The sequence below is a fragment of the Dryobates pubescens genome, chromosome 7 (assembly GCF_014839835.1).
Source record: "Dryobates pubescens isolate bDryPub1 chromosome 7, bDryPub1.pri, whole genome shotgun sequence".
Lineage (NCBI taxonomy): Eukaryota > Metazoa > Chordata > Aves > Piciformes > Picidae > Dryobates > Dryobates pubescens.
This window is the reverse complement of record NC_071618.1, coordinates 9,836,348-9,863,534: the sequence shown is the minus strand read 5'-3', so window position 1 is coordinate 9,863,534 and position 27,187 is coordinate 9,836,348. Positions and strand designations below refer to the sequence as shown.

Genomic DNA, 27,187 nt, shown 5'->3' with positions numbered 1-27,187 from the left:
TGAAAATCAAATTCTTGTTAAACTATTTATATTGCAAAAGTGGAATTGCACCTCTTATAAGGCAATCAAAGGAAATATTTGAGATACTTTTACATTATTTATCTCTCCAGCCTTTGAACTTTTCTGTTGAAGACTATTTTCTTGTCAACCTCCCATTATTATAGCAATAAAATTGAGAGAAGCATCTAGTAAATTGTCTCTGGGTATTTTATAAGATATTTGGGCAAAACACAAGTTCTTCAGAGAGTGCTTTGAACTTCAGTGGCTATATTTGATAGCAGAGTTCAAATGTTTTTGTTAACACTGAACTAACTATAAAGTCAGGATCTTAACCAAATATGTTCTTATTTTTTCTTAAAGCCCGTTACAACTATATAGTCTTCTTGCATATAAACTACAGAGTAATATTAAATGTGCTGATTTATATGTAGAGTTACCTTACTTCAATCAATAGAATTAGTGTAAATTGCACTATATTTGACAGTGCTAGTATTTGATAATTCTTATGTGGAATTCACAATGAGCTGTGCAGGCAGAAAGCTGTTTATTCCCAATTTAATATTAATAGCTGTTAAAATGTAAATATCCCGAGGGTCTTGCTAATCTATGGTATGCTGAGAGATAACATGTTGTGAATTGACGTTTCAGAAAATTCAATATGAGATGCACAGTGAAACCTACACTGATGAATTATGCAGTAAACTTGTAATACTCATTTTTTTCTTGTTTTTACGATAGCTGTGTGTCAACATGACCAATGAGAAGATACACCAGTACATCAATGAAGTGCTTTTCCTACAAGAGCAAGCAGAATGTATACAGGAGGGAGTTGCCATGGAAACGGTGTATTCTCCTGCTAACCATACTGCAGCCTTGGATTTTTTCTTTCAGGTGGTTTTCAGATCTGTTGTACACCATGTATATTTATGCACAGTCTCTGCATGTTAGACTGATACAAATTTTTCCTACATTTTCTGGTTTATGAATCTGTGTAGAAGGTTGTGGGTCCAAAGATCCCATAAAAAGGTCCATCATAACTGCCCTCATAGCTCGAGGCTAAAAGATCTTTCTAACACTCTAGGGTTGAAGGAGAGTATAACAGGAACTTCTTGCCTGATGTGATTAATGTGTAGCCTTTGTGTATCATGCCATGTTGTTAATGCAGCTATAAGACTGACAAGTCTCTGATGTAAGCCTGACAGTCTCTTTTGTGCCTGATTCTGGTTTCTGAAGTATAACTTCTTGCGTATAGCTCAATCAGTTTCCTAAGAGATCATCAAAGTAATAATTTTTGGCAACTTAAATATTATTCCCTACATTTTTTTTTTTCAGAATTGTTTCATGTGCATAGCATTAGAGACTTACCAGAATAATTTAACCATTTTTTCCTTTGAGGTGATATATGTTTTGGTTTACTAAATTACAGCTGTGTTACTCTGCAAGGAACAACTGAAATTCAATTGCTCCTGTATAAAATGAGAACAATCTATTTTTCATTTCAGAAACCATCAGGCTTTTTGTCAATGCTAGATGAAGAAAGCCAATCAATCTGGTCAGTGGAACAGAGTCTTTCTAAACGCATTCAGTCTTACCTGGATACATCAGACACAAATACAGTATATTCCTCCACAAAAGATGGAAATGGTAACCTTGCCCTAAAGGATCAGGGTTCCACCTTCACTGTTATGCATTATGCTGGGAGGGTAAGTTGTTTGAATGATTGGTTACATACAGTTCATGGAAATAAGTAAACAAAATTTTACATGGTTTCTCAAACTCCTAACTATAAATAATTTGTTTTCTGGTGGTGAATTTTCAGAGGACAATTTAGAATCTCAATAACTAGTGCATGAAATCTGTATTGTTTGTCTTATTGTGCAGGTTTCAGGCTACCTAATCCTTGTTGCTAAGTTATATCTTCATTGTAAGCACTTCATGAAGAAGCAGGTGATTCAGATATCTGAGTATACATATATTTAATGACATTTTAGCTGGCTGTCACACTGTTTTCAAATGTTATTCCAGAACAATACACATTCCCTGCAGATACTACACCATATATGTAGATACTGTGGATACTAGCATGCATCTGGTAGAAAACAAGCAAACATTTTTTGTTAGAAAAAAAATCATTATAGACTTGTTTTACTACAAAATCCCAGAATATGCTAAGGGTTTCTGAGCATGTCACTAAAACAGGATGAATATTTGGTATTCTGCCTTCTGCAGTGTTCGTGGAAAAATCATAATCAATTCTGTGAAATAGACCTCTTGCCCTTTTCTTTCCAGTACTCCTTGATTTTCAATTTGTCTCCACAACCACAAACAAACAAAATAGGTGTGTGCTTAAGGGGACAATCAGATGATTTAGATAATCTGATCCCATTGTGATGTATGGTCAAAGTACATGGAGGCTCTTCAATACTATTCCAGAATTTCCACTTATATGAGGTGTGTTCAAGACTTGTCTCTGAGTCACCAAAATTAAAAATTGCTGGCTTTGCCATATCTCAGGGTAATATTACTCATGGAGGCTAATATCTCAGGGGGTAATATCTCAGGGAGGCAATGTCTCAGGGAGGCTTGGCTGATACAGCTGAAGGCTGTGCAGCCATGCAGCAAGACCTGGACAGACTGGAGAGCTAGGCACAGAGGAACCAAATGAGGTTCAACAAGGACAAGTGCAGAATCCTGCTTCTGGGAAGGAATAATAAACTGCACCAGTACAGGGTGGGAGGTGATCTGCTGGAGAGCAGCCCCGTGGAGAAGAAACTGGAAGTCCTGGTGGATAACAAGTTATCCATGGGACAGCAATGTGCCCTGGTGGCCAAGAAGGCAAATGGGATCCTGGGGTGTATTAAGAGTGTGTCCAGCAGATCGAGGGAGGTTCTCCTCCCCTTCTACTCTGTCCTGGTGAGACCTCATCTTGAGTACTGTGTTCAGTTTTGAGCTCCCCAGTTTAAGAGGGAGAGGGATCTGCTGGAGAGGGCCCAGTGGAGGGCTACGAGGATGATTAGGGGACCGGAGCACTGCCTTACGAGGAGAGGCTGAGGAACCTGGGGCTTTTTAGTCTGGAAAAGAGAAGACTTAGAGGGGTTTTAATAAATGTTTATAGATATCTGAGGGCTGGGTGTCAGGAGGGAGGGTACAGGCTCTTATCATTTGCTCCCTGTGATAGGACAAGGAGCAATGCATGTAAGCTGCAGCACAGGAGGTTCCACCTCAACACAAGGGGGAACTTCTTTACTGTAAGGGTCACAGACCCTTACAGGCTTCCCAGAGAAACTGTGGAGTCTCCTTCTGTGGAGACTTTCAAGGCCCATCTGGATGCATTCCTCTGTGACCTGAGCTAGATTGTATGGTCCTGCTATGGCAGGGGGGGTTGGACTTGATGATCTCTTTGGGTCCCTTCCAATCCCTGACATCCTGTGATTATATGCCCTGAGCTCTCCAGAACAGATAAGATGTTCAAATGGGCATGCTTAGGCCCCTTTAACCAGATTAGGGTCCTTTACAGCAATGTAATAATATAATATAAATACACACAGAAAGGTGTATTTTGTGGCTCCTCATTTGGAAATGAAGTCTATGGAAGTATTGAGAAGAATTCTGAAGCAGGCAAATTTATTCCTGCTCAATGACAGAAATGTGGGCATTATGGAAGGGATTAAGATTGTTTTCATGGTGCTTAAATTCCTAACCTAAATGCTCTGAACAAATCCCTGGAGGCTCTTTCGTAATAAGGCATTCTGCTTAGACTCAAATTATTTGCCGAAGTGGTTTGAATACTTTCACTATTGGGACTTTTCCATAGGAATGTGGGCACAAAGGGGTTAAATACCAGCACAATGGAGATTTTGTGAAACTTACTAGCACTTGAAGTGATAGAGTTAAGAACTAACCACAGACTCCATATGCCTAACTTAATTTAGAAATCTGTTCTATACTTGTTAGGTAACTATTTTTCCATGGAGTTCTGTTGTACCACAAAGGTTCCAAAAAAGTTCCACACACCAAAAAACTGGTGCAGAAGCAGCATAAAAGCAGATGCATTAAAATCATAGTCAGGATAATAAGCACATTACTTCAAAATGGGAAAAAAAAAAAGCAAAACCAAACCAACCAAAACCAAACCAAACAAACAAAAAAACCCGAACAACAACAAAAGGTTTTTCTTATTCTCTGGAAAACCACTCAGTAGGAATATTTGTTAAAATGAAAGCTGGCAGGGAGTACATTTTTCATTAATGTGTGTTTTAGTATTGTGTGGTTGTTTAGATTTTTTATTTCTAAACTAACACTTGGTTTGAGCTTTTGCTACCAATGGTAACAACATTTAATCTAAAAGTATGAACAAGTAGACAACTCTCAAAGTAATGTAAATTCACACATTCTATTGAAGTCAGTAGAGATTCTTGGATTTACGTTGACTGAGGAACTATTCCAGACCGTCAGGTTGATCTTTGCGTCCTTATGACAATAAAATGCTGCACAGGGCTGACGCAACAGAAAAGTTCCCACACAATTATTTATCTCTCCTTATGTTAATAGTGATTGAGCAAAATTTTTAAAGACACTTGCATTTTCGATATCTCATGGAACTATTATCTGGCTATCATAGACTGAAATTTCCAGTGATTTATGATGTGTATTTAGAGCATTACTGTCCTAAATAATGACACAAATTGAGTTTATTCTGAGACTGATAATCTCTTCACAAACTGATAAGTTGAATACAAAGAACTAGGATTTTAGAACTGCTGATGCTTTTCTTTAGATTGTGCTATTACTATATTTAGTAGCTTTTAATACAAGTCATTTGTGATTTATGCATTATGAAAATCGTTAAGGGATCAGGCTTTTAAATATATCAGGTTTTATTGTCACTCAAAAATAAGAATTTATTATATAAAGTAACAGTACAGTTTGGCAGGTTTTGAAAGCCATTTTTATAGTCTTGTATCAATTAAATGAGTCTAAAGTAAGTGAAGTATAAAGCAATCTTTCTCTACATCGTTACCTCCAGAGATTCCCAAATTTCAAACAAGGGTGCTTGATTTTATTCTCACTTATCACAATTTTTCACTGATTATAACTCTTCTAACTTCTCATTATTTCCATGAGCATAACTGAAAGATAAATCAGACACAGAAGGTAGAAAAAGAATTGCTAGTAAAATGTGACAGGTAATTGAATATGAAATGTTTCACTTCTAGGCTTAATCATTTATATGCAGGTGCTGTGTCCAGGCTGGTGTTTGTTAAGGCATTTCCACTTGAATGCAGGCTCTGTGTTAAACTGAGGGTGAATGCAGGCATCCTGATTTCTATAGGTATCGAAAGTTGCAACTGAAATGCAGTGGACAATGTGAAACAGCTGCTGCTTCAAACCATCTATAGAAAAAACAAACAAACAAACAAAACTCTAATATTGTGGTTTGGCCCTGGTATGAATCTCATGGGGAACTTCGGAATTTGGACTCTTTTGATCAGAATTTATGAATGTAGTGTGAAGTCCAGAAAGGGTTGGTTTCATATCTTTACTCAGACACTTACAGTAGCTGTGTTAGCAATTCACAAGGGCAGTTATACTGGAAAATTCAGCTATTAAAACACTACTTCACTGAAGAGACCTCTTCTATATATTTAATTGATAATGGTAGACAGTCTTTTGTGAACAAAACTGCTTTATATTAAGAGAGAACTATAGCTGATACACGTATGCCCATGCTGTTTTGAAGACCTCTAACATATTCCTATCTTAACATTTCATGTCATAATAGTCATAAGAACATTATTTTTTCTTCCAATATCAAGCCTTGTCGATTGATTGTAGTCATGCGTGGTCAGGTATTCCCCATTCCCTCATGTTTTATACTCAATAACTTTTTATCGGCCTACACATACCTACTGTTGGCCCCATCCTAATTAGACTTAGACTATTCCAGAAACGGCAGTAATGAGAAAAAGGAGAAGGAGCTGAAAATGGAAAAAAAGATTAAAAACCTGAGGTCAAAGTGAGTCTTAGAAGGCCTACAGGAAGAAAACAAAACAGATTAATGTGTAAGGAAACAAATTCTAAAAGTTTGGAATCCATACTGAAATTTCTGGCAAAACCAGTGCTTTGTGAATTAGTTTTTATCAAATTGAAAAGCTGGAAATATGATAAAATGTGAATATGATTTATTAAATATAAAAAAAATATTTTTCCAAGCCAATTTGATCCAGGTTCATTTCCCCGGTTGATGATAGGTCAATTACACACAATAGGATGCTAATAAACAGTAGAATAACAGTCTAGAATAATCAGAACTTGGAATACAGAGGAACAAACTGGAAACTTCTCATGCGGGCAAAACAGCAATGCGAGACGGACCACCTCGGGTTCACAACAGAGCTAACCAACAGGTTACAAATAACTGGGTAAATTAGAGTAAGTTACTCACAAACCACTGAGCTGTTAACTAGCAAAACCTTTGCTGAATGAAGCAATGCTCTGAGTTCATAGTTGTAATCCAAAATTAGAGGAAGTGAGAGAGAGAGACACACACTTCTGTGGCAAAGATCTAAACACTATGCTGCTAGGAGAAAAGAAGATAATTGCCCTGAAGACAGGAGCAAATAGGTACTTGTTGCTGCCTTGAATCCCACTAATGAACAGGGGGGGAGAAGATGAGAGAGAGAGAGAGAGAGAGAGAAAAGAAACAAAGAACATGTGGGCTCTTGAAATCTTCCCCTATAAATTCCCTTTTTGAAAACTGATGGCCCAATGGCACATTAGCTATTCAAATCCTGCCAATCAGTTCAAAATGCTTTATGGTGAGCAAAACTACACATGACCTCATAGCCTGACACATGCAGTTGCTTCTCTGAAATGTGAGGCTCAGGGTCCAGCTTCCACCCCTTCCAGGCAGTCTTAACGGCACCTGCCTATTGGCTCCTCGACCTCATACCCAGACCCTATAAAATGGGGAGGGAGGAGAGAGTGGCAGTGACTCAAATTGGTTTATCTGTCTTGTTAATACCTCTTCCAAGACACTTTGAGAAAATTTATACATATGCTATCATCCTGAGAGGCCTTTGGGGTTTTTTGTGGGTTTTGGGTTTGTTTTTTTTTTTGGGGGGGTGGAGGTTTGGGGTTTTTTTTTACTTTCTTTACTGTTTTAGAATAAGAAAATGGAATAAAAGAGGAGAACAGAAGAAATCAACATAAGGGTGAGATTTTTGAGTGAAAGCAGAGAGAATACTACATTACACAAATGTGACAGAATGAACCTACAGAAGAAAGAAAACTTTTTATTAATTTCTCTTGAATTTTACTATTATGCCTGCACAACTAAATCTGTCTTTTATACATGAACAATGCAATACAGTAGTTAACAATATGAATACATATTCAGCAAAGGCCACTGTGAACATCAGTATTTGATCACATCAAGTATTTATCTCCCAGTTTTAATTTTTGCAGCTGAACAGAATCCTACAATGCCTTGACATATTATGAGTCTCTTCTGAGAGCTGTTTCATGTCTTGGTATCCGAGGGCTAGAAGACAAAAAGCTTATCTGTTCTGTTCAGGCAGAAGGTAGAAAGGAATGATTTAGGTTTTGAACAACTGAAAAAAAAAAAATAAAAAAAACCTTAGTGGAAGGCTTTCTCGAAGGTTGTTTTATACATTTCCCTGAACACTGTCACTCTGAGCTGCTCCGGAAAAATTCTGCTCATCTGAGACATTACTTTCCTTCTGATGGGTATTCTCAGCTGCTTTTCACTGCCTCCCCAACAGCATCATGAGAGGAGAGGCAAACCAGTTCTATGCTGCATATTGCAAGCTTACCTTATGGGTGCAGCTGATCAATACATCTTACCATTACGTGTAACTATACTAAAAATGTGTAATACTAAATTTTTAAGTACTTCTTTTGATAATTTCCATTGTGTACTGTCCTGTAACAAAGGGTTCACATGAATTATCTGTCTGAACTGTCAGTTGTGCTGATAGTTGTGATTTTTGAAGACTAACATTCCATCACCGAACTTCCTTGAGGGTTCAAAATTCTTTGTTTTGTTTTGTTGGGTTTTTTTTTTTTATTTGAATGGAAGAATTAATAATATGCCAAGAGATACAACTTTACCTACCACAGGTATTTAACATATAAGTGTTTTAAATAATGAGCTATTTGGCTCCTTGTTCCTGTAATGTGAGTAAGGGGTCATCACAATTTAAGCTTTCTGCAGTTTAAATTTGTACTTGGAATTAACAAATCAAATAAGCCCCTTGACACTGTTTTGACTTCCATTTCTGTAATAAACTGATCAGACCTAAAGGCCAACTTCTTTGCTCTATAAACCAGTGCACATAATGTTCTTTAAGTGCAGATCAATGTCTGTGCCATTTCTCAGCTATGTGCATTTCAAAAATACCTCTCACCTTCACCAAGGCAGTCGTCTCTGAAATGTCTTATAGGTCCCAGGCAGGCTCTGAAACTGAACCTCTAAATCAAAAGCCAAAAGGAGATGGATTAATCAATAAGGATGCTTTCATTTTTGTACTTTTTTTTCCCCCAGGCTGAATCCCCAGACACAACAATCAACTCAGTCTAGGCTAAGCTATACCAAGGCCTATAAAGGTTACTTGACAAAGATTTGCTTTTTTACCTAGCTGACATGTTCATACTTTTTCTATCTTTCTTTTTTTAAGTAGACTTGGGTTTGGACTTTCACTTACAAGAGAAAATAATACAGCACATCCCCACACTATCCTTTTTTTATTATTATTTATTTTTTCCCCTAAATATCTGCTGGTTTATATATAAAGCTATCACAGTGTTAGAATAAGACTTTACAGACCATATGAAATTATTTACCTCACTCATAACTGAGTAAAACTTGCTTTGAGAGAAGCCCAGTGATGCTAAAAAAAAAATGGCACATTCAAGCATTTTAATACATACATAGAATAAACAAGGTTGGAAGAGACCTTCAAGATCATCGCGTCCAACCCATCAACCAATCCAACACCACCTAAACAACTAATCCACGGCACCAAGCACCCCATCAAGTCTTTTCCTGAAAACCTCCAATGATGGCGACTCCACCACCTCCCCAGGCAGCCCACCATTCCAAAGGGCAATCACTCTTTCTGTATAGAACTGCTTCCTAACATCCAGCCTAAACCTCCCCTGGTGCAGCCTGAGACTGTGTCTTCTTGTCCTGGTACTGGCCACCTGGGAGAAGAGACCAACATCTGTCTGTCTACAATCTCCCTTCAGGTAGTTGTAGAGAGTAATAAGGTCACCCCTGAGTCTCCTCCAGGCTAAGTAACCCCAGCTCCCTCAGCCTCTCCTCGTAGGGCTTGTGCTCCAAACCCATCACTTGCATTAAAGTACTGGCAGAAAGTTAACAACTGTAAGTGACTCTCTATGCTCTGAAATTCTCCTTGGGCGTATTCTCTACAACATCTCCTTCAGCTGTGAGTTTCTGAGTTACGTTTTGTTAGTAAAATGGTAAACTTCTCCCTTTTAACTGTGAAAGCAGGCAAATCAACCTTAACATTCCAATTGGCATTTTCCTAGCCTGTTTTAAGATTCCTGCTGGATCTGCCATTGACTATGAGTGATTTTTGCCTACCACAAGATAAAAAAATTATTTACTAAAAAAAGTATTTAATGAAATTGATTAAAAAAAATGTGTAAAGGTGACCCTGTGATAAAGTCTATTGGGAAATCCAGAAAACTTAGATGAAGTCCCTTACCAAAATCAAATGTCATACGGATGCTTCAGAAGGGAAGATGTATAATGGGTGTGAGGATAATTAACAAAGTGGAAAAGCAAGAACATGTAAGAAGATGAGAGGAATGCACAGTTCTCCAAGTTAGCTCTATGCACATTTGATGTGTGAGCCTCATGTTTTCTGGGTGTTGTTATTTAACTTTTGTTTCTACTAGTTCTTATGTTGATTTTAAAATCATAAATGACCAGAAAATAGGTTCAAAGCAAATAAAATTAAGTATTTTTCACATGCCTAGTAATTAGTGAAACTCTTCGCCACATAGTGTTATAGAGGCTGAAAATGTTACTGAGAAAAATTAGCTCTGGAAATAGAGACTCGAGGAAATATCAAAGATATTAAATACAAAAATGAGATACAGCCTGCAGGTCAAGAGCTGCCTCATGGGAAGAGCCCTGGAAGGTGAGAGGGGAAATGGTGGGAGGCAGAATGGAAGTATTCCTCAATATTTTCCCATAAATATTCAGGAATAGATGAACATTTGGCCTTCCCACTACCACTCTGATTAGGTTAAGCTTTCTTCCTCTGTAAATTTAACTCAAGAAAAGCAAATCCAGTCCTTTTCTTCATGGAATCATAGAATCAATATAGTTGGAAAAGACCTCAGAGATCATCAAGTCCAACCTATTGCCTAACACCTCATGACTAACTAAACCATGGCTTCAAGTGCCACGTCCAATCCTTTTTTGAACACCTCGAGGGATGGTGACTCCATCACCTCCCTGGGCAGCACATTCCAATGGCCAATTAATCTGGTCTAGTAACAATAGTTCAACTAGTTCAGATAATATCAAAGATCTTGTTTCCTTTGGTTAACATGTTTGCATACTGTCTGCTCCAAAGAGTTCATCATGTAATGCAATATAGAGCAAACAGCTGCAATAAATATAGCTGAGAATAAGAGGTATGTTTTAGAATACTGAAACCATGATCTAAGTAGGTGTAAATTTCCTGTCTGAATTATTGTGTGGTTTTTGTATTCTCAGAATAACTATCCACTGTGCGTGAGCTCCAATCAGTGCAGTTTTGGCTGGGTTTACTTTAGAAACCCAGTGGAAGAAAATGAAGGATGATGTTCTTTAGGCGAAGTGCTTTGTAGATTGGCATCTCTGATTAGGGCAAGATTAAATTAAAAAAAAAAAAAAAGAAGGCAGCAATAAAATAACTTCTTTTTTCTCTTTTGTGGGGCTGGCAATGAATATGAAACCCTAGAGTACCACTTCATTGAGTCAGTTCTCATGTCTTTAGGCAGTGAATTAATTTACCAAGTCTGTGGGAAAACTGTTAAGAGAGTTAGAAATTTCTTCATAAAAGGGAATCCTGCTAACTTTTATGTGTTTTATGTGATATGAGAGATGTCTCATGAATATAATTCTAGAAGTTGATGATGTATTGCACCAGTAGTGAACCTTTTCCCTATTTCATTCTAGGCACTTAATCATAATATACTATCTCCCACTGCTATACTTACCTACTCTCCCCACCAACACTAACTCTCTTCTTCTAATTTCTTCAAAGCCTAAGACACTCAGTTAGGAGCTGGCATTATGGATGAGTCAAATAAGTTCTGTTAATTATCTTTTATGGACCAGTATGGTAGAACATTTACTTTAACTACACTAAAAGCATTTAATAGTAGACTTAAATTACTCTAATAGTTTGGTAACTATGTTGTATGTTTGTTGTAGTTTGAGCTGGGTGCCCCCCTGGTGCATTCACTTCCTGTGTCCAGAAGTCCAGCCCAGAGGGATGGACACAGGAAATTGTGTATTTCCTACCATAATTCTTTGCACCACTATAAGATCCAGTGCGGGGTCTGGCACTTCCTCTTTCCTTCCCTCTCCGAGACTTGGTAACTGGGGGAGAGATCTCCCGGCCATGGGCCTGATTAGGCCCAAGGCCACAGGGGGATGGGCAGTCTCAGGCCTGGCCAGCTGAGACTAGCCCAGCAGAGGGAGGGGGAAGAAGGAGCCCTGGGGGTTTTGCATGCACCCTCAGGTGGGGATGGGATCTTTCTTTGTCACTGTGCTTTGGGTGTTCTGTAACATTCACTGCTTTCTATTTAAACTTTCATCACTTTTGCAATCCGTTTGTCTGAGTCGTTATTTCTGCCTGTGGTGGGGAGGGGATCTGCCCCAACCCATTACATTTTTGGCGCCCCACGTTGGGCGCCAATAAAAAAAAGAGTGTGGTGGTTTGAAAGGAAAGGCTCTGCTTTCCCTCCCCCACTGAGAAAGAGACCACGGCTAAACCCAGTCGGAGAAATGAGAGTATATTTTACAAGGAAACAGATTCTATGTAACACAACAAACACAGGTATTTTACAATACATACAGGAATATACAGCAAATGAACTCAACCAGAAATCAGACCCCCCACAGAGGGGGCTTCCCCCTGTGCCCCCTTCAACCCCCTACCTCCCTTCTCCCCCAAAGAGGTAGAAGAAGAGACGAGGACGGTTAACAGGGCAGGAAAGGAAGAAAGGCCTTGCACAGGAGTTAGTATCTTATCTTAGTTGGCCAGAATCCCAGAAGCAGATCCAGCCGAGAGGGACAGCGAAGGAAGGAAGACTGAGAGAAAGTTCCCAGCTCCCCCGGGTCCAATCTGACCTCCCACAATCCTTGGCCAATGAAATTCGTTTAGAATACCAAAATATTTTACAAACATTTAGCCAGTGTGCCCCTTCCTTAAAGGCACAGCGTCAAACGGCCACAATGTTCTTAGGAGGTGCAATTAGAAAATTATACAATGTTGCATCTGTCATGGAAAAGAACATAATTTTATTGTTATACCTTTTCTGTGTCAGATGCCATACTAATTACATCATTTCACAATTACTAGCAATAACAGATTACACCCTCCCAAGTCATATAATCTCTTTTGTTAAGATACCATTACATAATTGTCAAGTGACCCTACGGAAAACAAAATTAATGTATTGATTAGTATTACTAATCTTAATTACATGTTTACATCCTTATTAAATATGCATGGAAAATTTTCCCCAAATATCTAGGGGGTTTAGGATGTAGATCAAATAAAATATTTTATAAGAGCTTTAGGTAAGAGCATGGTATCAAGATATATAAAACCAAATGTGGTTCTAAGGAGTTCCTATTAAATGTCTGCCTAATCCTAGTGGTACTGCATGCAGTATTTGCCTTCCTTTTTAAATTAAAAATTTTCTTTCAGTTCTACTACCATGGAAGCTGGAGGTGTTTATATCTAAAGCCTGTAACTAGTTGTTTGTCTTCCATCCTCATAAAAATTAAAAGAACTAACCGTGGTCTCAGTGATTGCTTTTTGGCTTAGTGTTGCTTTTCTATACAGTGTCTCCTGGGATGGGCTCAATGTTAAAATAGCCACTTGGTCATATTTCTTCATTTTGGATGTACCTTCAGAAACTCTGGCTAGAGCCTTGCCTTTTCCTCACTTCTCAGAGTGCTTACTACATGTAATAGAGTTTATGTGCAATCATATGAGAGATGGAGTGGCAATCTAGGTGTCTGTTCTTGAAATTATGACATCGGGCAACTAAGGTGATTCAAAGTCCTTACATACATAGCTGTTAAAAAGGTAAATGGGATTTGTACATAACCTATAGTTTGAATTTGCCTTCAAAGGCCATATAAATGGCTGAAAGTTGTCTTGGTTGTGGGCTGGGACTCTGATTACTAAATGACTGTTTTGTGATGGTTGGTGTAGACAGTTTGGATTCCCATTGACAAGGAGATCTGTCATCTGGGAACAACTTGCTCATCCTACAGTGAAAGTGATGTGTAGATCACTGTCTGTTGCTCTGCTCTAGACTTTGTCCTGCATTCTGGAAATGTTTTAGAATCAGTCTGATGAAATGTGTGTATACTTGAGAAGACACACAATGTTCAAGAACCAGTTCTTCTGGTTAGTATTGTTAACACTAAACAAAAAAGAATAAAACACACTATCTAGTGCCATTGTTTAATTGTTGGGTGGAAAGAAATCGCATAGCTTCATTTCTTGTGCTGTGAGAATTTTAAAAGATGCATTGTTCATTACTAACAATATTACAAATTTTATTATAGGTCACTTATGATATTGGTGATGCAATAGAAAAAAATAAAGACTCCCTTTCACAAAATTTGGTATTTGTAATGAAAAGTAAGTAAATGTTTTTGTTGTTGCTGTGTTTGTTATAAATGAAAATATTATGACTTGACATTAATTTTCATTTTAGTATTAAGATAAATTTATATATTTTATATCTTAAGTAAAAAAAAAAAAGAGCATCCTTTATCTTTTTGAAATATATGCACATTGTTTGAAATTTGCTCTAACTTAGAAAGGTTTTGGAATTCATGAACATAAAGGGCCTTCATTGTGATAGATGAGTTTGACTTAAAAAAAAATCATTGAGTATGAATTAAAACAAAAGTAAATCCCAGAAAATAAGCAGAGGAAATAAAGCTCCCAAAATCAGAGACTGTAGTGGGATGAGCTTCACTATATGATTACTTTTCCAGAAGCAGAAACTTGTGGGCATTCTTTTTTCATTGAACAGATATAAATGTTCACTGAAATACAAAATTAAATAACTTTCTATGTGCATATTGTATAATTATGCCTAATAATAATGCATCTTCTCTTATTAATGAGTCATAATTAGATTATTTTAAAAACTCTATCATTTACCCTTTCTGTAAATTAAAACATTTTCCCCCAGGAAAAGTGTATCCTGAGACATTATTTCCCCTTTTTTTTCTCCAAAGACTGCAGTGTCTTTCATGTAACTTTTGTTTCTTTCCATAGAATTAAAGACCTTTTAGAGGCCGTATTTGTCTGCCAAATCAGCCCCACTGTTACAATGTATTGCTTATTAGCAATTTTATCATTAAATTAGCTATACTCTCTAGAAAAATTATTGATGCATTTTAACAGCAAATGGTGTACATTAAGGATGAAGAAAGAAATGGAAAAAATTATCTTGAATATAATCCTATTGATTATAGTTTTGGAGGCATTGCAATTCTCGCTACTTGGAATTTACATGATAATTTGCCAAAGAGTATTAGAAGATGTGACAACTTCCATTATGCTCTACAAGAGAAAGCATTCTTCTGTTCTCTTGCATGTTCTTCTTTTTGCTCTCTCGTTGGTTTTTTTGTGTATTCGTCTCTGCAGCTGTTAAAAGGGAAAAACAGAGGAGTGGATATAAAATATTGGATATGCTGGCAGTACATATATAGTTAAGTCAAATGATAACAATTATAATTAATGGAAAAATTCTGAAGGCAGATTATTTACTAGTTTTTAAAAATCACTTAGGCTTAAAACCTATTGATTCTCAGTGACATATTTCCTTTTGGATCAGTTCTATAAGTTATGTGGATGTATACCTTAAGTGCATGCTTCCTTTGATTTTTCTTTTAGGTTCCTTAATCAAAATGTTTTAACATGCTAACAGCATAAAAATAATTTGCATACAGGCATAAGAATGTGGAACACACCTGTCCAATAAATATAAGTCAGAAGAGACTATTGATGTAGGTTTCATCTGTTTTAATTGGGAGGATGTCATTTTAATGCCTTTCATAATGTTACATACTACATTTATCCATATTTTCAATACACAGAACTTTACTATCTCCACTGATTGTGCTAAAATTGTTTTAAGGGTCTGCTTTACTGTCTTCACTTTATTATTCCTGTTAAGTAAGAAATTGTAATCATCGCAGAAAGAGAAGCAAATCTATTGCATTGAAGCAATATATTAAGATACCTTTAGATGACTAATAAAGAGCAAACTCAGAATTCATACCTGCTGTGCTAAACTTAATTATATTATTTATGGTGCTTATACATTCTTCCTTCTATTTTTAATTTTGTTTCTCTTCCTCACATGAGGGGTGTATTCAGTGTGTTAGTTAAAAAAGAGCAATAAAAGTTAAAGATAGTTAAGGAAGTATCACACAACAGGTTTTGAATGCTTACTGGTGCTGTGGCAGTACAAGCAGCATGTAATTACCATGTTAATTTTTTAAAAGCCTATGATCATAATCTCATAAAGGATAATTTACCATTTGCTGATTCTATGACTAAAATTAATATAAAGTATCCTATCTGTCTTAAAATGCAGATTTTTATTTTTAAAAACACCTCTTTAAACTGTATTTTTATAGTAATTATCAACACTGCATAAAACATATGTATGGAATTTCCTGTAAATATTTTCAGGCGTGGTCTTGATGTAGAGACATATGAACCCAGTCTTTCACTTTGCCTTTCTTGTTGTTTTGTTTTGTTTTCTTCTCTTTTCCCACCTCTTCACATATTATGTTTTGTAGAATTCTTTTTAGGTTTGGTTTGTTGAGTTTTCGTGGTGCAGTGAGTGTTCATAATTTATTTTCTGTCAAGTGCCTTGAGCATTTCTAAACACTATGTGTTAGGTAACTCTTACACAGAATGTATCTCTTATGTTACTTGAATAAAGGAACAAAATTCAGAGATGATGATCACATAAGTAATTAAATTTAGACAGATCATAGTCTGAAAGCCTTTGTGTTCTGCCCTGTTTTGTTCAGCATGGGACCTGAATTTGTTTTAAAATAGTGTTACTGGTGTTTCCCATCCTTAGATATTGAATGCTCTTTGATGACTAACAGAATATAATTATTTGTTGGCTAGATCACTTGCTTTAAGTGTCCCTATTTAATTCTGTATCCTACTGTATGCCTCTTTATTTCCAAATACAATAGCTATAATTTTCTAACTTGTATTTTATCTTCATGTATTAATTTCTTATTTTCCCAGCCAGTGAAAATGTAGTCATCAATCAATTGTTCCAGTCCAAGCTGACACAAACTGGATCTCTTGTGCCTCCATACCACTCCCTTAAAATCAAAGGATGTAAAGCATCTATGCTGAATAAAAAAACTTCAGTAGCCTGCGCCAGTGGAGAAGCAAAGAAATATATTGAGCTAAGCAAGGTAAGAATTTAGGATTTTTTCTGCTCTTTGTGGTTTGAAGATTTTTTCCAGTTACTTTGTAATTTCTGAAAGCTCCTTGTGCTCTGCTTCATTCTCTGTAGTTATTAAACTAGTAAAATAATTTAATACTGAATATCAACACTAAAGTAATAGAACTAACACGTTGTAATTGACTACCACTAACAATGATGGTTCAAGAACCTCTTTCTTGGATTCTCTGAACAGAACATTAGGCAAGATCTCACTGTAAGGTATTTGGAGTAGATGACCTTTAAAGATCCCTTCCAACCCAAACCATTCTATGAATCTATAAAGATGATGGAAACCTTGGTACACCAGGAAAACTGTGATGAGGTTGCCATTACAGAAACATGGTGGGATGACTCACATGACTGGAGCACTGCATTGGACGGTTATAAGCTCTTTAGGTGAGACAGGTGAGGGATAAGAGGAGGAGTGACTGTATATTAAGGAATTGCTCAACACCGCAGAACTTGAGGTTAAGATGAACAGTTTGAGTGCCTATGGGTAAAAATCAGAGGGAAGACTAACAAAACTGACATCCTGGTTGGAGTCTGTTATAGACCACCTAACCAGGATGAGGAGGTAAATGAAGCTACAGGCAGCTGGAGGTCGTTTCAAGATCACCCGCCTTTGTTCTTGTGGGTGGCTTAAACCTTCCAGATACCTTTTGGGAGCTTAACGCAGTAGAGAGGAGGCAGTCCAGAAGGTTCTTAGAGTGTATGGAAGACAGCTTCTTGGCACAGCTGCTGTGGTGAGGCCCCGCTTGACCTGCTGTTCTCAAACAGAGAAGGGCTGATGGGAGATGTGATGGTAGGAGGCTGTCTGGGGTGCAGAGATCATGAAATACTGGAGTTTTCAATATGCAGGGAAACAAGGAATAGTGACAACAAAACCATTACCTTGGACTTCCAGAGGGCAGACTTCAGCTTATTTAAGCAACTAACCCAGAGAGTACCTTGGGAAGCAGCTGTTAAGAGCAAAGGGGTCCAGGATGGTTGGGCCTACTTCAAACAGGAACTCTTGAAGGCACAGGAACAGGCTGTGCCCATGTGCCGAAAGATGAGCCACCAAGGAAGGTGACCGGCCTGGATGGGCAAGCAGCTCTTGAAGGAATTAAAGGAAATAAAGAGGATGTATCGCCTTTGGAAAGGTGGGGAGGCAAAAGCCCAGTTAGAACTTAAACTGGCCAATTCTGTGAAGTACAATAAAAGGCATTTTTATAAATATATTAATGCTAAAGAGAGGAGCAAGAAGAACGTCCACTCTTTATTGGACTTGGAGGGGAATATTATAACTAAAGATGAGGAAAAGGCTGAGGTACTAAATACCTTCTTTGCCTCAATTTTCAACAGCAAGGCAGGAAGGCTTCAGGGTAGCTGGCCTCCTCAACTGGTAGATGGGGTCAGGAGCAGTAGAGTCCCCCTGAAATCCATGAGGAAGAAATTAGAGACTTGCTGAGCCACTTGGATAATCACAAGTCCATGGGACTGGATGGGATCCATCCTAGGGTAATGAGAGAATTGGCAGATGAGCTCACAAAGCCACTGTCCATTATTTACCACCAGTCCTAGCTCATTGGAGAGGTCCCAGATGACTGGAAACTGGCCAAGGTGATGCCCATCCACAAGAAGGGCCAAATGGAGCAACCTGCAAACTCCAGGCCTGTCAGCCTGACCTCAGTGCCAGGCAAGATTATAGAACAGGTAATCTTGAGGGAAATCACAGCACACCTGGAGGATGGCCAAAGGGTCTGACCTAGCCAACATGGATTTAGGAATGGGCAGATCCTGCCTCTCCAACCTGATCTCCTTCAGGTGACCTGCCTGGTGCATGTGGAAAGGCTGTGGATGTAGTCTACCTGGACATCATCAAGGCTTTTGACACTACCCCCTATAGTGAACTCCTGCCCGAGCTGTCAGCCCACAGCTTGGACAGGTGCACTCTCCATTGGGTTAGGAACTGGCTGGAGGGCCAAGCCCAGAGAGTGGTGGTGAATGGTGCCACATCCAGCTGGCTGCCAGTCACTAGTGATGTCCCCCAGGGATCAGTGCTGGGCCCCATCCTCTTTAATAACTTTATCAATGATCTGGATGAGGAGATAGAGTCCACCTAAAGGTTTGCAGACGACACCAAGTTAGAGGTGGGAGTCAATCTGTTAGAGGGTAAGAGGGCTCTGCAGAGGGATCTTGACATGCTGGACAGATGGGCAGAGTCCCAGCGGCATGAGATTTAACACATCCAAGTGCTGCGTTCTGCACATTGGCCACAACCACCCCATGCAGTGCTACAGGATAGGGACAGTGTGGCTGGAGAGCAGCCAGGCAGAGAGGGACCTGGGGGTACTGGTTGACAGCTGGCTGAACATAATTAGTAAATTTGTCCACCATTAGTAAATTTGCAGATGACACCAAGTTGGAAGCAGGTGTTGATCTGTAAGAGGGTAGGAGATCTCCATAGAAGGACTTTGACAGGCTGGACAGATGGGCAGAGTCCAACAGGATGGCATTCAAACAAGTCCAAGTGCCAGGTGCTGCACTTTGGTCACAATAACCCCATGAAGTGCTACAGGCTGGGGTTAGAGTGGCAGGGGTACTGATTGCTGGCTGAACATGAGCCAGCAGTGTGCCCAGGTGGCCAAGAAGGCCAATGGCATCCTGGCCTGCATCAGGAATAGTGTGGCCAGCAGTAGCAGGGAAGTCATTCTGTCCCTGTACTCAGCACTGGTCAGGCCACACCTTGACTCCTTTGTCCAGTTCTGGGCTCCTCAGTTTAAGAAGGATATTGAGACACTTGAACATGTCCAGAGAAGGGCAGTGAGGCTGGTGAGGGGTCTGGATCACAAGCCCTATGAGGAGAGGCTAAGGGAGCTGGGATTGTTTAGCTTGGAGAAGAGGAGGCTCAGAGGAGACTTTGTTGCTCTCTACAACTATCTGAAAGGAGGCTGTAGCCAGGTGGGGGTTGGTCTCTTCTCCCAGGCAAGCAGCACCAGAAGAGGACACAGTCTCAAGCTGCACCAGGGGAAGTTTAGGCTTCAGGTGAGGAGAAAGTTCTTCACAGAATGAGTTGTTGGCCATTGGAATGTCCTGCCCAGGGAGGTGGTGGAGGTGTTCAAGAGGGGTTTGGACGTGGCACTTCAAACCATGGTTTAGTTAGTTATGAGGTATTGGGTGATAAGTTGAACTTGATGATCACTGAGGTCTTTTCCAACCTTATTGATTCTATGATTTTAAGCGTCCTATCACAGATAAATATTGTCAACCTCTTTGAACTCACCATTCTATTTGTAGTAGGTTGCAAGAGAACTGTGCATCTATCCTAAGATAAACATGAACAGCTCTAATACTTGGCTAGAATTTTGGAGCACATAGTCATAGGAATTTGAAGATGCCATTTCAAGTCTCTCTGACTTATGAAGACTGCTTGCCCCTTTCAAATAAAACTGAATATATCTTCACTGAAACTCTCACAACTCTCTTGATCATATGAGCTCTTTCTGTCTTGTTTTTTCTGTGTTTTAACTCTGCTGCATACTTTGGCCCTGTTGCTTTCCCCTCACTTCAGAAGATTTAGTGGGTTTCAGAGTTCATACAGCCAAATTCCACTCACATGAATGACATCAGTAATAGATGCTTCTTTTTCTGTTGACTTTGCATTTCTTTTTCTGAACAATTTCTTTAACTGTCTTTTTGTTGAAGCTTTTTTTCTGTCTTCTGGTTAAATTGCCGTGTGTTAGATTATAGTAGAGAAGTACAGCTTCAACGATGTAGTCTTCCTGCAGCCCATTCTGAAGATACCCAAGTTTGGAGAGTTCTAATTAATTTAATTTTATTTGCCTTATTTCTTTTCTTTTTTCTCCCTTCTTCTGAAACAAACACTTCTTTCCCATGGGAAGACAGGATGTCCCATGCAACACAGGATTGCAGGCAGGAACTTTAGCATCCAAATCATTGTTCCTGGGTCTTCCAACTACTCAGGAATTGGTCTTGAACTAGTGACTTAATCTGTTGGAAACAATGGGTTAGTACATTATCTGTCGATTGGAGAAAACTCTATTTTAGTTATACCTCAATTGTTTCATAAACTTTAACTGAGAAGTGTCATTTACATGCTAGTGGTTCTTTTTATATGAAGACCTAAAGCAATCTGGTCTCTTTTACTATTTTGTTTTGAAGTGGGAGATGAATGTCTCTTACTGCATCCTGTTAAGTGATATTTGACATCAAAAAAGACTTCCAATATTTAGCATAATGAGTAAAGAATTGCTTGCACAGCAGTATTTTTAATGGAGTTTGGCTTGAGCAGGCTGAGTAAGCTGAGGAAATGTACATTTTTTTGGATGCAACTGCAAAATACCAGGAGTAGGCCAGAACATGCTGACTTGATAGAGATTTTCATGGGGTGAGCAAGCTGGAGAAAGGCAATGGAAAAGTCAGAGGTGAAAAGGTTGTCACAATGTGGAAGTCTGAATCTCAGAGCTTGGGCAAATCCTGCAATGCAATAATTTTTCCAGCCTTCCTTAGAAAGTTTAACAAAACTCCCCAATACCTGGGAGCACTTTTAGGATGATTATTGCCATTTTATCCTAAAAGAAAGAAAGTAGCACAGTAAAAAATGAATTTGTTCTCCACTTCCACCTCTGATGTATAGGATAACATTGGTTCTAATGAGATATGGGTAAAAATGAGTTTAGAAAGCAAAGAAAATAATGTTAACTTCATCTACCTGTGCAGGAAGAAGAGACAAGGGATTTTAAAATATAAATACTATTATTTTGCCTTCAGGATTTTTTAAATGATCTGTGTGTGCATTTACTCACTTTAAGCACCTGTCAAAGATGTTAGCAACATTTTCAAATATTTATGCTACATACAGGCAAACTGTATTTGGTACTAACTGCACTACTCTTGCTTCTGCAATTGAGTTCCAGATAATACTGCTTTGCCCAGTTATTAGGAAAAGGTATTTTATCTTTCCAATGGTATGCATCTTCTTCTGAAATCAAAACTTTCTTGCCAGTCATGGCTCTGCAAATACTTGATCATATTTATCCACTTTCCCAATTCTTTCTGAAACTCAAACCATTGTCTCCAGCATACTACTTGTATATTTTTAAAATGTTGTTGGTAAATCATTTAACAATGAAAATGAAGGTTTACTGACCATCTTGAGATAAAGGTATTGTGTGTGTGCTTCTGTCCCCACAGTTGCTGAAAAAGAAAGGAACATCCTCATTTCTTCAGAGACTTGAACGAGGGGGCCCGACTACTGTGGCAATACAGCTCAGGGTTAGTAGACACCTTCCATATAAAGTTTGTTTTGTTTTGGTTTTATTTAGGCTAAAACATTTAAAAAGCAAGGTTGATCTCTACAAATTGCAATGGAAGAAAGAATAATCATATGCTTCAGAAAGCTACCTGCATGGCCAGATCAAACCTTTTGAGAAAATGTTAAAAAGTTAGGAAGAAAATATGTGTTGAGCAATTGCCTTTGCTGCACAATAGTGATTGATAACTAATATTTTTTTTTCCCAACAGAAATCACTCACAGATATTATAGGGAAGCTGCAGAACTGCACACCACATTCTGTTCATTGTATAAAGCCCAATAACTCCAGGTTGCCAGATACTTTTGACAATTTTTATGTGTCTGCTCAACTGCAATATATTGGTGTCCTAGAGATGGTCAAAATCATACGACATGGATATCCAATACGTCTCTCTTTCACAGACTTCTTGTCAAGGTAAATTCTTTCAAGTTTCATAAAAGCTTTTCCCTACCTACAATACAAAGCCGTATGTTCTTATAGTGCTTGCAGTATTGTTTTGTTGATTAGTCTTTCAAACTTTCTTCAGAGAAAAATCAATGTCTGCCAGGAATGAGTGCAAGCTTGTTATTTTTAGTTGAAGGAATCATGAACTTTGTGGAAATATCTTTATAAAGATCATCAGGAAAATTTATTCAATGAAACAAAGAAACATACAAACAAACAAGCCCCAAAACAAACAAACAAGAAACAACGTCAAAGAATTTTTACATTTTTATAATTTGTGATATTTCTGTGGTTTATAAAATACAAAATATTTCATGTTGCCTTCAGGGAATTAAAAAGCAGGAGGAAAAGTAGTCTAATTTTTCAAGTTTATTGGTGTAGATGTCATAGGTACAGTATTTGTATTTCTTATGCTAGGATTTGTTTATGCATGGTGAGAAGGAGTTACTTATGCTCATACCACAACTCCATTTTTATTATTGTTGTTAGAAATGAGTGGGATTTTGAATTAACGTGGAAGGACAAAAACAAGTATGTCACTGCTTCTTACTGAAGGCAAACTCTTTTACCCCATCTCCAATTAAATGTTGAGGTTTAGCTCATTTACTTACATTCTCAAATGCATCACTAGTGAGGACCATCTTGTTCAAGAGATGTTCAGCTAGCAGCCTTATGCACTCAACACAATTTCCTCCTCTCTGTGTGTTCTGCTCCTTGACTGATGCATTGAGTAGTTTTGACCTGGCATATGTATTATCTTACTTCTGAAAAAGCTGGGGATATCAGCTGCTTACACATGTCTAAACTTTCAGCTTAGAAGTTTTCAAGAAGTTGCCTTCTTGAAAATGTTGTGAATTTTAAATTACTACTTGGCCAGGGGAGGTTTAGGCTGAATGTTAGGAAGGAAGAAGTTCTTCACAGAAAGAGTGATTGGCCATTGGAATGGGCTGCCCAGGGAGGTGGTGGAGTCACCATCACTGGAGGTGTTTAGGAATAGACTGAATGGGGTGCTTGGTGCCATGGTTTAGTTGATCATGTAGTGTTGAGTCCAACCATGATAGGTTGGACTCAGTGATCTCAAAGGTCTCTTCCAACCTGGTTATTCTTTTCTATATTCTCTCTGGCAATTCTCTAAGTATTCAAAAGTGCCAGTATAGGAGTTTATAATCCCACATGTTTAAGAGTCAGTCATCTCTGTCTTACCACAACGTTCATCCTGCAGCATGAATCCAGAAGTGCAGGCTGGTTGAGAAGATGCAGGTAAAGAGAGATATGGGAAACCAGGTGTTTTTTATATTCAGAGGTGGTAAGGACAATCTCTATTTAGCCGTTTCTATGTCACTGAATTGAACATTTCAAGGGACTGTTACATGAGCACAAAGCTACAGCCTTTTCTACTGTTAAATCCTTACAATGGTTCCTGGCAGGGATTTGGTCCTTGCCTCCCAGCTTTTCTCATTACAATCCCCATACACAGATTGGGGTTTTGCACAGACCTAGGACATTCATTCCTGGCAGGCAGTGTGGGTAGAAGTAGCTGCTCTCAAAGATCGTTGTATTCAGTTGGCTGCAATAGCAGGGAACGGTCCTAAGCATATTCACTCCGGCATGAGTTTGGTACATTGTCTTTTGGGGAGAAACTTTATTTTTTAAAATAACTAAAATAATTTTTGAAGACTCAAATGTAATTTCAGGTTTTTCCTCCACTCTTTCAAGTATGTTCCAAAGACAAATTTTTTACCTAAAAGTGTAGAGGAGATCTGGTGTCTCACAACGAATACTAATTTGCAGTAGAACAAGAATGACAAACCCGAACTATATGATGCCATAAACGTTTATGCTATTATGTTTAAGTGTTCCAGTTTTATTTCTGTCCATCTTGATCTGTTTTCCTCCATAGAAAATTATCTCTATAGGTTCTTTGCAGCTGAGCCTCTGTCTTTTTACCTATTTGCACCAGGTCCTAATGATTGTATTAGTATCCATAAAATCAATTAAACAGTGGTGGGGCTATCATGGTGTCAATGAAAATTACATCAGTTTTTTAATATTCCCTGTGAATATATGTTGAACTTACTCAGTATTCATCAATAATCACTGCATACACTGCTGATTTTTAGATTTGTGCATAAATAAGAACACAAAGATCTTGGCCTATCAGTATTGAAAGAAAACATGTGTCAGCATTGTAAGGTTTTTTACAGGAACCATTCCTGTCAGACAGACCAAGGCATATCTTACTTTGAGCAACAGAACGTGCAGATTCTTCACTTTATTCACCATGACCGGTTTACCTTCATATTTACTGAATCTTCATGTTCAGTGTATTTGGATAAATAGTTCAAGTGCATGGCTATTTGTTCTGTTATTGGCTGAAAACTACAAAATTTTCAAGCAGAAATGAGGGTATTAGATTGTAGTTCAAAAGTACCATCAGTTCTTAATGCTATGGGGTTTTTTTTTAGCCAATAGGCTGCAGGTGAGAAAGAGTAAAGAATTACTGAATTCAAAGAATGAGAGTTACCTTTTCAGTCAGTTTACTTTGTTGGCTGTTCAGCCAAACTGCTCCTATCCTGCTGTTCATTGTCCGGAATGAGGAGTTATTTTGTCTCACTTCCATGTATGCTTACAGACCTGAAGTTGGTAGACTTCTCACTTTTCATGTTTTTATTTTCCCCAAGGTCAAACTGGTATTTATAGGTTATGTTGTCAGAGTTTTAAAAATATAAATAATTAAAAGATAATATTTGGGTTTTTAGCTGGTTAATAAAAAGCTAGTATTTGAATTAGGGGCCTTTGTGGTGAAGGGATGGAATATAAGAAAACCTGGGTATATATAATTAGGGATTAATATGGTGGATCACTTGAGTCATATTTGAACTAAAGAAAGACAGTAGCTAAGGAAAGGTCATATTTTGCAACAGCACTTTTTCCTGGGCTACAGAGCTTAATTGTTATTTCTGTTGCTGTGCTCTTTGGATTTAGTGGTTCTGCTGCTGTACTATCAGAGTAAAACTTGACAGCTGCTATGTGAACCCCTCAATCACCAAAGTTTGTTGATCAGAAGAGAAATCTTGTGGAACTTCTGGTTCCTAAGAGGAAGTTGTGGCAGTTAGTGTCAATGAATATATAATAAAAATGGGAAATAATAAGGTCAGATGCTATTAAATACTATAAAAATAGGCTGCACCAATAGAACTATGAAATTATATATGTCATTTCGGCATATTTGCCAACTCCAGCTGCAGTGTTTCTGATTAATTTGCCTGCAGTGTTGGCTCAATTTCTGAATCTCTTTGAGCAGAGAGATAGAAATCTTTTTTACCTTATCTTTGAAACAGAATGCCTTGAGTAACATTCATTTTAGACATCTGGAAGAGCTTGCCCACGTATTTTGCATTAATATTTTCAGAATTGTTCTCAGTGGGCTAAATTTTGAAATTCTAGCTTTTAAGTCAAGGCAGTGGCACAGACAATGTTGGAAAGAGTTCAAAATTTCCAATTTGCGGCCCAAATTGTAAGCATGGGTGAAGTATCCTCACATATCCTTTTCCTTGGAAATAAGGAAACAGTGAAATAGCCATGGAACCTAGGAATTGTCAGCATATGACTCTTTCTTTCCAGCATTTAGCATATTGATGCCTTAACAAAAATGAGGATAATTGCACAAGATATACAAAAAGCACTTTAGTATGAGCATAGAAATTTGTTACACTTTTGGTATTTGGTGCAATGGCAAAAAAGTATTAGCATGTGCTCTAATACCAGTGTAGAACAGCAGGGTTCAGAAAATCTCTGGGGCACAGAGCCTGACTATACAATCTTAATATCTAGAACCTAATTTCTCTGCATTAATTCATTAAATGGATACTGGCTGACTTTCATGTCATTCACTCACTTGGTGCTCAAGGAAGACATGTAAAAGCCATTTGGAATATAAATTTTTAAAAATAATGATAGTGATCAAGGACCCATCTACAGTAATGAGGTGAGCATATTTTTCTTGATCAGTCAAGTACAAGAATACAGCTGTTCAGGCAAGTTCGGGTAAAAACGGGGCAGTAAGGTGTTCTATTTCACTCATTCTGAACTTTAGTGCCATACTCCTTTACAAACACCTCCCTACCATCAGTGTTTTGTAAATTGGGTTAGAAATTAAAATTAATTTTTCCTCTGTTTCTTCTTTAGTGGGTTCTCCAAGATTCTGAATGGTACCTTGTACTTTACTCTGTCTTAGTTTCCTTGGTCAAGAAAGAATTTTATGAACTACTGCATTAGAGACTGAGGTTCACGTCACACCTATTTCTCACGCAGCACTTGGGATACGAAGCTGTCCTCCATGCACTCTAAGAACGTCCTAGACTGTCTCCTCTCTGCTGTGTTGAGATCCCAGCAGATGTCAGGCAGATTGAAGTCGCCCATGAGAACAAGGTCCAGAGATCTTGAGACAGCCTTAAGCTGCCTATAGAATGCTTCATCAATATCTTCTTCCTGTTTGGGTGGTCTATAACAGACTCCAACCAGGATGTCTGCCCTGCCGGTCTTCCCTCTAATTCTTGCCCACAAGCATTCAACCCAATTGTCCCTAATCTCCGTCTCAATGGCATCTAGTGCCTCCCTGATGTACAGGGCCACCCTTC

The 27,187-nt window shown here is 38.2% G+C and overlaps 1 protein-coding gene across 1 annotated transcript in view; it reads left to right on the top strand.

Annotated features, from left to right (window-relative positions):
- MYO16 (myosin XVI) overlaps positions 1-27,187 on the top strand; it is a 331,490-nt gene that overhangs the window by 229,221 nt on the left and 75,082 nt on the right. The window contains exons 22-27 of the mRNA XM_054162913.1: positions 739-891; positions 1,503-1,703; positions 13,853-13,928; positions 16,578-16,753; positions 21,982-22,062; positions 22,312-22,517. Coding sequence (XP_054018888.1) covers positions 739-891; positions 1,503-1,703; positions 13,853-13,928; positions 16,578-16,753; positions 21,982-22,062; positions 22,312-22,517 — 893 coding nt within the window. The remainder of the gene's footprint in view (positions 1-738; positions 892-1,502; positions 1,704-13,852; positions 13,929-16,577; positions 16,754-21,981; positions 22,063-22,311; positions 22,518-27,187) is intronic.